Source organism: Vidua chalybeata, chromosome 1 (genome assembly GCF_026979565.1).
Source record: "Vidua chalybeata isolate OUT-0048 chromosome 1, bVidCha1 merged haplotype, whole genome shotgun sequence".
In the NCBI taxonomy this organism is placed as follows: domain Eukaryota; kingdom Metazoa; phylum Chordata; class Aves; order Passeriformes; family Viduidae; genus Vidua; species Vidua chalybeata.
The window spans coordinates 66026913-66041128 of record NC_071530.1 but is presented as its reverse complement, the minus strand read 5'-3'; the positions used below and the strand labels follow the sequence as shown (position 1 = coordinate 66041128).

The following is a 14216-nucleotide window of genomic DNA, read 5'->3' as shown; positions in this document are numbered from 1 at the left end:
CATCAAGGAGCTGAAATTTGGGGTCAGGTCTCCACCTCTTTGAAAACTGTTTCTTTTTATTGTAGGCTGGCATTCCCTATCTTTCATCAGCAAGTATGATTCCAGTCCACACTATCTTGGCAATAAAGGCCATTTTTCCTGGTATTTTCCTCAGAAAAATGGATCTTGTATATTACATTAAATTATTTAAATTATGGCATTAAAAAATTTAACAGAAAAATTAAAAGAGCAAAAACAACTGAGAGCATAACTTATTACATTTTGGATAATATAAAGCAAAGGGTCACCAAAAATGTTAATGTTCAAATACTGACATCTAGGAGACAAAACCTGCTATTTGCTTTGTCCTTATCTCTCTTCCCATACAAATCTGAAGGCTTTAAGCTAAATATAAGTGGTTTAAGCAATAGGATTCTTGTTCTTCTCCAGGATGTGGAAGAGTATCTTAATTGACCTCCATCTGCCAGCCTTTCTGACTTCTACTACACATATTCCATTTCTTATTACAGATAACAGTAAATTTTATTTCCCTTGGTATACCACGTGTGATTTTCTTTTTCTTTGCACTATTCACAGCAGTCTAGAGACAATTGCAGATTTTGTCCTCCTGTGAACTTCCTGATCCATGCATTGTGACAAATCAACTCTTGCAGCTGTGTTTCAGCAGTGAATCAATAAGATAATCAAGTGCAACTCCAGCCTTTCTTGGTGGGTTTCTGATCAAGTCAGACATGGACTTGTCTGTGTCTATGCATACATCTAAGCATATTATACACACACATATATATGTATATATACATGTTATATATATGTATATATACATACACACACACACACACATATATATATATACACACACATATGTATGTGTGTGTGTGTGTGTGTGTGCCATCTCCTTCTTTCCCTCCTGCTCCAGTTCTCTAAAGCCACTTGGAAGTGCTTAAGGAGAAGAGGTAACTCAAAGGAGCATGTCAGCAAAAAGACAACATTATTAAGCAGGACCATATCAGACTGGTCGGTCATGGACCCTTTGGTTAAACAATTCACCACTGGTTTAGGGCCTTGCTATTTCCTCTGAAGTAACCAGAGAAGTGGGCTGTTGGTTGTGGACAACAGCTCTAAATCTTCACTAACAAACCAGTTTCTCCTGCATCCTGAGCACTGCTGTTCATCTTCTCTGCACCAGAAACATGACAATGAAGAAGGTCTTCAGAATGTCACCAATACTGCAGAGGATCCAAGGTAACAGTTACATTCAGAAGAGATTTCACATTGTTTTTAACAAATGAATGGAGTGCTATGACCATTTACTATAGAGTTATGGAGTTACACATTTCTACAATTCTGCTTAGCCCATCACCACTAATGAACAGTAGTTTAACAAATGGTACAAATCTTCTTTGCACTTTTTGTAATTATTTTCTCTCTTATCTGACAAATATTAGTAGCAGTAGTTTATCAGAACAACCTCTAGGCACCTACATGCAGTTCACTTGTATTAAGAAGAATTTATGCCCTACAATTTTATTTACAAAACTTGAGGAAAACCATACCAAGGACTAATACATCCATTAGGAAGCATGAAAATGAGCATTTCTCTTTGTCCTGGATATGAGTAGAAAAAAAATATTTCTTACCCGATACAGATGCACCAAGAGGTGCTAGCTGTATCCGTTGTCCAGCTGATCCAACTTCTTTTTTATGGAAGGAAGAGGTGTATAGTCCCAATGGGGTGTAAGCACCACTACTTACAAAGCCAGGATTTCCTGTTGACATTACAGAATTTTAGAATTTTCAGCTGCATTCAGAAAACTCTGACTACTTTTTATAGTCACTTCAAATTACACTTGCAGTACCACAAGAGTACCAAGTATGAGTATTCTTTAAAAACTCCCTAGTGCTCGTCTCTTGAAAAACAAACATTCTTTCATTGAATTAATTCTTTGCTTTGTTTATTAGTTGGACCCTTTTCAGCACTAGCAGGCAGAAATTCAGCAGGAATAAAGACAAAGAGCAGGATAAACATTTCTTTAGTATTTCCACTAAGCTTAAGACCACATAGAGAGGTTTACACTGAGTTGCAGAGGAATGTAGGATCTTACATTTTGTTTACATCTACTTGCTTACTGGAAGCTGGTTTAACGAGTGCTCAGTACTACTCTTGCTCTCAACATACTTGGCCTAAATCTATTGAAAATAATGGAATCCAACGTCTCTTGTGCAAAGTGGTGCACCACTTGAAGTTGACTTTGACAGTTCCCACAGCTGAAGACCTGCTATAAAAGTCAGACCAAATAATCCTCTCTCTTTAACCCTGGTTAGAATTCAGTTTGTGCCTAGTTTGGGTCCAGATCTTTCTTTAAAGCAGCACTACCCTGGGAAGGCTGACATAACCATCCTTATTTGGAAGCTGGGAAGCATTGTGCATGTACACAGAGCATTAGTTCTGAAATTAAGTGTTCAGTGGAAGAGTGATCTGTTAAAATATTTACTTCCCGATCCAAGAAAATCCCTTACCGTCTTCATGTCTGTCATCACTTGGGACAATGTTAAGACTGTGCTGGCACAATGTCCAGAGAGAAATGCTTTTCTCTAGTGGTAAGGTTTTGTGTTCAGTAGTATTAAATTTATGAAGTAGAAGGCTATACCTAGTAGTTTATTTTGACCTTTATCATGTATGAGCATATTTATCACAGCTTCAGTGGTAGTTATAGTAAAACACACTATCTGCTTTGCCAGTTTTTCTGTCTCCTAAATCCTTGGCCTTTGGACAATCCCATAATGTTCCTCTTCACACAAACACTCCCAGAACTCTGTGATAATTTCAGAGCAGATGAACTATGAGGCACAAACTAGGTAGCCTGGAATCCTGAGTTTCCTCCCTTTTCCTCTAAGGTAACTCCACCAAAACCTGTGCAAGCACAGCACTGTAAGATCAGTGTAATGGGTAGAGAACCCAAATGCAGGAAAAGGTGCAAGTCCTGAGCGCTGTCAGGAACAAGCCATCCCTGAGGGGACATGCATGTGCTACATTAGGATCACTTCCTCACCATTATCTAGTGACCTGCTGTGGGTTATGATTAGGGCAATAAAATATTCTCTGCCTTTTAAAGCACAGCGAGTTCCAAGAATCCAGGAGAAGCCATAATGAAGAAAGCAAGGTTTCACAAAACAGATTGCAGCTGAAAATGGCAGTATACAATCATCAGGAACATGCATTGTAAGTGTATTTTTTTACAAGAAACTGAAAAACATAAATAGGAAATGTACAAAGAACCAGGCTATAATTGCTATAAATTACCTTTTGTATCTTCTAATTTTTCATTCAACCTTTCTTTGCATGATAGCTTTTCAATAGGTATAATTAAGTTCTCATCTGTAGACAAGGAAAATTCAAGGAAGAAAAAGATAGAAGAACAGAACTTCAGAAGAAGGGTATGAAGAGCCAATTTAGGTGATGTAAAAGAAATGAGGAAGGAAAAAAGCAAGCAAGAATGACGATCTGACACATTAGTAACTATAATCTCTTATCCTTGTTTTCTTAAGCAGAAAATTTTACTCCAAGAGGTTACTTTACAAGGTCCATTCTAATTATGGACTAACAATAAGATCTACATCTAATGCAATTACATTCCATTTACAATTTTAAGGACTTGGTCATATCTTCAAAGCGGACTGATCATAAACTTACAATCCTTCATAAATAAAGCATTTGTAATTATTTGCTCTTATCTTATTTTGCCTTAGGGCAATGCTGTGGCTGATTAAAAAAAAGCCCACTTAAATAAACTGTACATAGTTATTTAAACATAGCAGTGTCAACTTTCAGACTGTCAATATGAAAAGAGAAAATATATAGTTTACATGTATTGTTTTTCTGTGATCCATCTATCCTGGTTCCATGTGTTTCATGTGTGTCTTAAATGTTGCTGTCTCCCCAGTATATGAAACACCACATGTAATTTAAGATACTGATGGAAATACCAAGTATTTTCAAACAAAAAAGAATCAGTTTTAGTGCTTTATTTCTTTAAATTCTTGGTAGTAAGACAAATGCAGGATTTCTACCATTAGCATTTATCCTAATGTTATCTTCACTGCAGTTCAGTAAGTAGATGTCTAGCCTATTGATGAAAACTTTTGGAAGCAGCTATTTGCCTTTCCGTGCCTGATTCCTTTGCAAATAATTTACTTCTGAGGCACATGGATACTCTATTTCAGAAAACAAAAAATATATACAAGATGATACAAAAAACCTCTTCTAATGCACAAAAAACTCTAGTAGGTGCTGTTGTTTTTCCACTTTATAAAATCTTGCACATTAATTCAAATGAAAAACTTCATTCAAATGAAAAGCTTGCCTGACTTTCAGAGGGGAAAATGAGGTTTATTGACACTGCAGAATGGCTACCAAAGTTCTATTAAAAAGGGGTGCAGCATTTGCATGTAAACAAACCTTCTGAAGTTCTTGCTGTACAAGCATGTAAAGCTGAGTGGTTTATTGGCACTAAAGTATTTGGAGAGTGACTTGTGCTAGCTGGAGAATGGTTGCAGAGTTGTTAACCAGGCAACCTCCCATAACAGGGACAGTGTACCTGAGGTATAGGGCTTGGTGGTGAGAAGACAGATTTCAGTCCAAACTTAGATATCTAAGATTTCACTGAGGAAAGCATCAAAGTGTTTACTAGTGTTGGACTTCACACTACAGAATACTGATAATAGTATTCTTCACAAAACATAGTCTCACTGGAAGTTCCTTCCTAGAAATAAGGGGACTTTTCTTGCAGCAAAGAATTTAGGACAAGGCCAGTAAATTGATAAAAGACATGTCTAAAATATTATAGGCAGCACTTTTATCACATGAGCACACCACGCACCCTTTTGTTTTCATGGGTGAGACTGCTGTTTGATAGTGTTCCATGGCATAGGGAGCAGGCAGTAATGAGGCCAAACTACTTGCTTAAATACAGTAAAATAATAGTCTCAGTGCATTATAGACAAAATTTATATTGACAGAACTTTACAAATAGGGGCTGGTCTATACCTTCTTAATATTCTGAAAGCAAAATACATAATATCTACATCATACATATGAAAAAGTTGTTTCTTTAAGAGTCTTTCATTAAAACAAGAGGGAAAAAAAAGAGCCTAGAATCTAAGTTTAACTGCAGAAGTTAAACTGGATGGTCTTAACTAAATTGATTAAAGTATGAGGAGATATAATGTGACCATTGTCAATTACACTTTTACCTGTAGTATTTCTGTTGTAAGTCAATCCTCCCCCAGCATTTGCCAGTGATTTAGCAAACAACTGGTTGTTCCAGGTTCCGTGTGATCCTTCTTTATTGACTGCTGCTAAAGAGACGTTCTTCGGATTTACACCTTAGAAAACAAATGACAGAAAATGTTATAAATACCAAATCTCAAACTTAATTCAACCAATAAATGGCATCTCTAGAACAGAAAACCAACACTGAATCATTTGTCTTATAATGCAAAACACCATTAATGTAAATTAATGATGTTCATTGATTAGATTTTTAAGCTGGACCATGAAAACCAGTGACACTGATTTAAGAACAATTCTCTTCATGCTTTCAAGAGAACTCTTTAGTACAGGTAATTGGTTTCTATAAAACCATAATCTCATAATTGATATTTTTGTCTGTCAAAAAAGGAACACACAAATTAAAAATACCTATCAAAAACTGGGGTTCTCAAGGCTGAAAATAAACTATTTCTTTGAGGGTTAAGTTAAAAAGTAGGACAAAGGTTCTGGTTACTTCAGCATGTTACAAGCATTATAAGAGTTAATGGGATTACAACACATGAAAGCACCTCCCAGATCTAGTGGTTGCAGAACTAAAGTAATGTGGATAAATAACAACTATGTTCCTTGGACCTATTATTCCCTTAAATATTGACATTAATTATTTTTTACATCTATACCTTTCTCACTGAAAATCACAGAGACCTTAGAATTGTACTTAATAAGATATAAGAAATACAGATGGCTTTTCCATTTGTTTTACCTTTCCATAGGGAAGTTCCTCTCTCTTTATATTTTTATTTTTCTTTTGGACTTAAACTGTTGATTCTCTGAGCATCCTATTTAACATCCTAGAACTGATTTCATATTCAGAAGTCATCACTGCCCTAATGAGTTCCTGACAAATTAATCATATGTTGTATCAAAACAACTTGCCTAACAATGGGTAATTCCTCTGTGAGCCACCTAAATTCTCAAACATGGATTACAGAAGTCCTGATATGATTACTGTAATTGTAAAAACCACAACAAATATACTGAGACACCAAGAAAATAATTTGATTATAGAATATATTCAGAATACTAACTAGAGGAAACATTCTCTTTGCTTTCTCCTTTCCATTCTCATTCCCAGTTATTAAATAATATCACATTATTTTCTTGACAAAATCACCCAGATTTAGACTAAGATATCTATTTCTAAAGAAAGACGACTGCCTTGAGAAAGGAAGTGAGTGTGTGAATTCCTACCAGTGCCAGTAGATGGATATTTCTAAACACTTTATATAAGGAAGGGGACTGTTTTTACCAGAATTTGTACGTTCAGAAAACCCCAAATATCCTGACACTGCAAAATTGGTAAATATACACGATATAAAATCATAGAATAGTTTGGGTTGGAAGAGACCTTAAAGATCATCTGGTTCCAATTGTCCCTGCCATGGGCAGGGACACCTCCCACTAGACCAGGTTGCTCAATGTTCCATTAAACCTGGCCTTGAACACTGCCAGGGATGGGGCATCCACAGGTCCTCTGGACAATCTGTCCAATGCCTCGCGACCCTCACAGTAAAGAATTTCTTCTGTATATCTTTTCTAAATTTCCCTCTTTCCGTTTGAATCCATTACTCCTAGTCTTGTCACCACAGTCCTGATGAAAAACATGTACATAGTTTCTTTAGTCCTAACATACACTTGCTTATAGATTGATTGGGATATATTCCTAGTAATCCAAGAGATGCTGGATTTATATTACTGAGGATTTTTTATGTTACAGGTCATAAGAGGGCCTGTGAACTTTTATAGTGTACAAGCAGTGTTGAGGTCCTGCCACGTTTATATAGCCAGGAATTGCTGCATCAATTGTGATATCTTCTGGGAAAGGCATTCAGTTCAAAACCTGAAAATGTAGCTTGGTTAAGAAAATAAAATTATCCAGTGAGAAATCTAAAGCTTAAATGTATTGCATGTAGATTGTGCACAGCTTGTATTTTCCATATTGCATTGACTTTTAACCTTACCAGGCAGATATCTTGATTGGTTTATATAGTAATCTTTTGCTGATGTATTTGATCTTTCAGAATCATTTTTCATCAGACTCTTGTTTTCCCCTCCTGGTTGGATACAGCATGAAGCTTTTGGTTCTGGCACGCTGAAAAATCAAAATTTTCAAACCATGTGACCAACAACTCCAGCTCAGAATACCACAAGCAGACCTTAGCCTGAAGAATACAGTGCTCTTTGCTTATCCTACTTTTCTCAGTAGAGTCTGTTTCCACAAAGTAACAGTCAAACCTAGCACCTCACAAGAGCCTGACCTGGGATTTGAAGAAAGAAATGTATCCACCACTATGGGTTAAAAGCAAATGTGGCCAAATGGCAGAACATAGTACCATTTAACTGACAAATGAAGAAATGTTAGTATGTCCAATTTTAGTAAAACAGTTTCTTAAATACACAACAAACACCTAAACCATATAGTGTCTGAAAACAAATTTGATTCTTTTTGGATATTACTGGCCCTATAACAACATAACACCCAAAGATATCTGCTCATGCAATTCTTGGCATTCTTGCAGAATTTTGGTGACTTGAATTTTAATAGACTTGTCTTAATCAATCTATAAATCTACTTCTGGACACTGTTTACTAAAAGAAATTGTGATCTTATAATTGCAGGACCTACCTAAAAAGAAACTCCTTGTTTTTCTTTTCTTTTAACATTGCAATGCTAGGCTTCTTTGAAGATGACATTCCAAATTCAGGGTCATCCAAGTCATCCCAGCTATCCACAGCCTTTACCAAAGTCTGACCCCACCGTCTTCTGCAGTTTTTAGGACCTAGTACACCATTCAGAGGGCCACTAGCTGTTTGTTTCTATTTTAAATAGGAAAAAAAATAATTAAAACACACTTGTATTAAATTCTAAAATGTTATATTTTGTATCTAGTATAACTCCTGACTACTGCTTACAGACTTCGAGGGAATTTCTCACAGCGTGTTATATCTGTTTTGGTCTAGTCTCATTATGACTTTAAGCACAAAACATAACAATAATGCCATCATGTATTTGAAGTGTAGTTCTTTTGGACTGTCATCCTTGAATTGCTTAAGTCTACCTGAACTAGTGAGGTTGACATTCTGCTTGCAAACCCAGTTCAGTGTTCAACCACTGTTTCTGGCATCTTGCTGAACTCATGCTCTGAACAGTGGTAGGTGAGCTGTCAAGAAATAGAGCACAGCGGTGCAGAACACTGCTGTGCCCCCAAAGTAAATACAGCAAATAAACTTTTCTTTAACATTCTGTTCCAATGAAATTACTACGTTTTAAGACTGTCCTTCTATTTGTCATTTGCTCTCCAGTATTCTCTGAACACCTGTTATTTTTAACATGCTTTGTACTGCAGTTCAGTGAGTACAAGTAGAAAGCAAAATGGAAGTTACAAAGCAAACTTTACTATTAATTTTCCTAAAAATCATAATTGCTAAATTCCTCCAAGGTTAGGAACTGGATGAACCTTTTCGGGTATTTTCCTCCATGAGGCAAATGAAGTTCTCCCTTTCCAATTCTCTATTGTGTACTGACAGTATTGTGTGAATTGTTTCTCAAAAGTCAATAAGTGACAGCCGTTTCAACTCCATTACTGCATAAGCACATCATTGAGGGCTATTATAATGAACATTGTTGTTACAAGCAATCTATTCTTCTGACTTGCTATAAAATAAGCAGTTATATTCTCATTTATTCCCTATTTATCTATCTGTATCTCCTCTAATAAAACATATGACAATTTTCAAGGGATCACCTGGCTGAACATACTAAGAACTTTTAATAAAACCATCTATGTAGTTATTGAAGACAACTTACAGGCGATGAGTTTTTATTGACAATTGGAAAAAGTGGTTGTGCCTGTGGCTGCTGCTGCTTTGGTACTTGCTGGTTAGCTGTATTCTGAGGCAACTGAATTTGCTGGAGAGGCTTGTGGTTAACCTTTGGCAAGGGCTGTGGCTGTGTTTTGTCAGGTAAATCAGATGAAGACAGAGGTTCTGGCTTTGCTTCCAGTTTAGGTAAAGATGGCTTTGGCTCTGTTGGCTGAACCAGTTTAACAGAAGGCTGCTTCTCCAGATACTGTGGGGGAGGTCCTAAAATTTGGCCAACTTGAAAGTAAGGGTACTTCAAAGCCTGCAGATGAAGATACAACACACTAATTTTAACTTCAAAAAGTTGACTTTGGTAACCTCATCAAGGATCTAAGCAGTTTTCTTAAACATTTGAGCAAGCGTTACAGAACAGAGGGAAGATGGATGGGTAATGAGATAATACATAAACTGTGTATTGAGAACTGGCAGTTCTGTATTTCAAACTCTTCCCATCACATAACTCGGTAAGACTGATCCACTTGTACATATGACAGCAGTCATATCCTTTTGTTCCCTTCTTTATTGCTAGGTGGAGCCTGTATTTTGAGGTGCATTATACATTTAGCACCATTCTATATTTATGCAGTAATAAATTTCTGTTTTAAAAGAGGTAGTCCCCGCTACCTTCAGCACATGCTTTATTAGATGTCTCCACTGCTGACTGTGCTTTGGCAACTCAGTGCATAGTCTGAGGTTTTTAAATTAAAAACAAAGCAAAATAAAATCAACAACAACAAAAACCCCAGAAGCGAGATGGTTGCTATGTATGGGTACCACAATTATAGGATGTTAATGAGCAAGGTTTTTCCTCCATTTTTCTTATCACCAGCTTTCGCTTTTCTTTAAAATATATTCACTGTGCCTGCTGTGCCTCCATGGTGTTTATTAAGAAAATACAGCATCTGTCTTAAGGCAGATGTTCATTTGATCCTTTCCATGTCCTCTGATAGATGCAGAGCATGGACACACCTTAGTAAGACACTTCCTCCTATATCAAACAACCCACCCCGTTAATCCTTCTGGGTAGGATCCCACTCTTTGTTAGTTCTTAAATACATGTTTTGCCTCAGGTGCACTCAAGAATCACTGCCTTTGAACACACTGCCATGTATATGCATTAAACTCTTCCTTTTGACTGTGGATTACACAACTGCTGCAGTTGCTTCCTCGATAACTCACCTGCGTACAAGCTGGTTATTTGCTTTTATAAAGCACCATACAGTACTTTGTGTAGAGGTACATAGTACTGGACTACAGATAGATCTCCATCACTGTACAATAGACATGCTTTATAAAGTGGAGAGGAATGGTTGCTTTATTTGGTACCATCTGCTTAATTGCTTCTGAATCACTTACACTACATCCACCTAGGGTAACTTGCAATATGTCCTTTCTTTCCCAGTTGTATTCCTCTTTTGTATGTTCTAAATAGGATTACATTAGGTATGAATAATAAAATAAAAAAAAAATCCACAGAATGTAACCATCTTTGGTCCTCGAAATATGTTTTATGAAAATTAACTTGGAGAAAAAAACTGTGACCTTTGTGAGCTATTGGCACATTCTTCAAAAAGTTCTTTCTTTATCACTTTGTACAATTTACAATCCAAGTAAAAATAAACCTTAGCACTACCATACTGCATTCCATCTGTGGCTTCACAAAAAGCAAAGTTTTCAAACTTTTCAGTACCTCGGTTTGTACAGATGGGGAGGAAAACAAAAGTGGTGAAATGATGACAGACACAATTGAAACATTTGCACCTCAGCTATTCCTCTGTCCTGTACAGAGAGAATTTTAAGATATGCCAGTATAGAAGAACACATCACAGAAATAACTGAAGAGTTTCTGATGTCTGCTGAGCCAGGCTTAGAACTTTCTTTTTTCACCACTTAGTCTCATTCCCACCAAAGTGTTCAAAATGAGGAGACATTTGTGGCCATCACTATTATGACAATCAATTGGTCTCTGTATCTACAATTTTTTAACAATGCAAGAAAATTTAGTCTTATATTAATCATTCATGTGCTCAGACCTGACTTGCTGTAGGTCTCTTCTTTGGATTCCAGTTCAGCATATCACTCATAAGCTTTATTGCTTCATTGCTTGCATTTGGGATAAGAGTTTTTAGGCTTATAGGGACACATTGTGGGAAACGGAAATTCATGGCAGAAGCAAGGTGGTATCCTTCTGTCCAGTCACTCTGTTTCAAAGGAAAGAAAAATCAGCACCAAAGAAGAACAAAGATGTATTTAGATAAAATTTAATGCAGCTTGAGTCATTCTTGGTCTGCATGGCTCCTTCCTATATGGTTGAAAACAAGCATTCCCGTTTTCCATGACAATTATTACAACACTAGTGAATACAGCATCAGTCTCCAATGGCAGTTCTCCTGAGGTCTCCTGTAGCTAAAGGTGGAACCATCACCATGAATACCCATTCTATCTGAACACATTCTATCTGAAGGAGACCAGAGTGCAAAAGAACCAGGAATGGTACTGAACATCCCATCTGCCACAGAAATGAGCCCAGCAGCTGACTTCAGCATGCCCTCTTCATGGAAATAGAGGTGAGGCCCTTCCATTCACCATGCCACAGCTGTATAACCATGATGCAGCCTGTACAATATAGCACTGATCCCACCATTATGACAGTCAATGATTAAGTTACAACCAGATAGTATTGCAACATTAAAAAAAACATGACCACCAGATAAAAACTTTTTAAAAACATGCTTAACTTTCCAAAAGTAAACCTTGAAGTCCTTTGTTGCTTGATAACTGAATTCTTGGAATACTGAACTATAGGATTATCAAAGACCTCAAGAGACCATTTACTCTACACCCTTGTCCCTTCCTGACAGGTGTTAAATCTGAAAAAGCTTCCAATTTCTGGCAATCCACAGCCAGACTATACAGATTACTCCAGAGAGTAATCTCCTCAAGACTAGGCAAATTGAGGTTTCTCATTAAAAAATGACCATTGTTGAGTATCTTATCATCCACAGATACCAAGAAGGACTATCTGATTATTCCCTCTAGAGTGGCCTTTTTATACATTGGCAGGTGTATTTATTTTCCTTTCTTCCAGTCTTTGTACAGGCTAAAGAAACCCAAACAATTCCTAGGGTCTAGGCTTTTAACGTCTTATTTCCTCTCTAGACTCTGATTTTTCTCTCTTGAAAAGGATAACTCTAAACTGGCTATAATACAGCGAGAGAAACAGAAAGATTAGTTCACATGTTAATGGGCAATACTCATTTTTCTACAAACTGGTATGGTATTTGTCTTTAGACATACAATACACTGAATAGCTCCTACGGCCTCTCCTACAGAGGTGTTAGCTGGATTGTTATCCACAGCTATTTATGTAGCTGATTATTCCTGCCTAGGTACAGCATTCTGTGCACTACTGAAAAAATTTCTTTAAAGCTACACCTCTAATTCTATACATAAAAACCCCCTTCTAATCTTCTTTTCTAACAAAATTATTCTCCGCCTGCCATCTACTAGCTTAAGTAGCAAAATCTACTCTACCAGACAGCCTTCAATACAATTTTAAAAATTTCATCAGAGGCAGAACCACTCGAGTTCTATTCAAATCATCTTTTGAATAAGAGCCAGTGAAGCTTACTCTTTGGGTAACTCTTTCCAAACAGGTACGCTCTTATTATGCAATTTGCATAGAAATATGCTGCTGAGAATGTTATCAGGGACAGCATTAGAAACCTTGCTGAAGACAAGGTATAACATTTGTTCTCTTCCTTTATCCACCAAGCTTATTGCACTGCTACACGGCAAACTGGACTGATTTGATACAATTTGGTCTTAAGGTACCATGATAGCCATTACTCATCTTTTTATGTACAACAGTTTTAGCTCTGTTAGTATAGTCCATGGTAACAAAAAACCTCAAATATAATTATAAACCACATCTGCTTAAAATAAGTCTCAAGATTTCAACTGACTTCCTCTTTCACTTCTGAGAACAGTTTATTCATTTAAATCAATGGAGAAAAACTTCCCTCCTTCACTGCATTGCCCTTCTTTATTGAGTATGGTAGCATTCTGTCTGCTAGAAATAAAGGAACAGTTTACAACAAAGTACCAAGGGCTGCATGTTGAACTGATGAAGCATAGGGATAAGGTGAAAACAGTACAAGAGCAAAAATTAAAAATATTTATTTTAAAAAATTAATTTGCAATAATTTAAAGTGCTGACCTTCAGCTAATGAAAATGCATTTCATTAATCTCTGCTACTGAGGTTGTCATAAATTTTCTCATTAAATTCACATAGTACAAGTGTACCACCACTGCCAATACCTGAATGGTGCAATTTAATTTATTTATAAAATAAATAAAGGGCAACTTTATTTATAAAATAAAATAGTTGCCTGCCACTATTTAAAATACCCAGATTCTCTGAAGTCATTGGTATGTTGCTATGGACTTAAGCACAGGAAGGTAAACTGTAAAGAAGATAGCTTCTGGGCATAATTCCTGTAATTCATTATTGCAGGGTAACAGAATAAATGAAAATGCATGTCTGAAAAAAATAATATTTGTAAAACTACCTGCAAAATCACACTATTAAAATAACTACTTATATTTTTCAGAATATAAGTACTTGTAACAAATGCATTATTTGTTGTGATAATTCCTATCATACTATTTAAGTACTCCTTTTACACAACAATCTCCCTGAAGGATGCCTTAGCACTGTCATAAGGAGAGAAAATTCCCAAGTCTGCCCAGCAGATGACAGGGGCACAAAGTAATTAATTACAGTTTCCTGATTCTAGAAGGCTGATTCACAATGCACTTAACTCTTAGGGTCTTTAAGTGAGGCTACAATTTTTTCTACATAATTCAGCTGGTAATGCTCCCTGTTTTCTCAAGCAATAAGCTTTCTAGTCAGGGAATGACAGACTCTAAACAGTCAGGACTAGCTTCTGTTAGCTCCTTGTAAGTTTAGAGGAAAAACACAGCAATCAGCTCAGTGCTGCTCTGCTACTGCACACAGTGAAA

The 14216-nt window shown here is 36.5% G+C and overlaps 1 protein-coding gene across 3 annotated transcripts in view; it reads right to left on the bottom strand.

Moving 5' to 3' along the window:
• MAK (male germ cell associated kinase) overlaps positions 1 to 14216 on the bottom strand; it is a 30346-nt gene that overhangs the window by 3011 nt on the left and 13119 nt on the right. For 2 of the 3 annotated variants that reach the window (XM_053957426.1, XM_053957417.1), the window contains 7 exons: positions 11224 to 11391; positions 9138 to 9452; positions 7956 to 8146; positions 7291 to 7421; positions 5251 to 5382; positions 3302 to 3376; positions 1638 to 1766 (listed from right to left, as the gene is read on the bottom strand). In XM_053957426.1, the coding sequence (XP_053813401.1) occupies positions 1638 to 1766; positions 3302 to 3376; positions 5251 to 5382; positions 7291 to 7421; positions 7956 to 8146; positions 9138 to 9452; positions 11224 to 11391 (1141 nt within the window). The remainder of the gene's footprint in view (positions 1 to 1637; positions 1767 to 3301; positions 3377 to 5250; positions 5383 to 7290; positions 7422 to 7955; positions 8147 to 9137; positions 9453 to 11223; positions 11392 to 14216) is intronic. The other variant, XM_053957435.1, reaches the window with a different exon arrangement.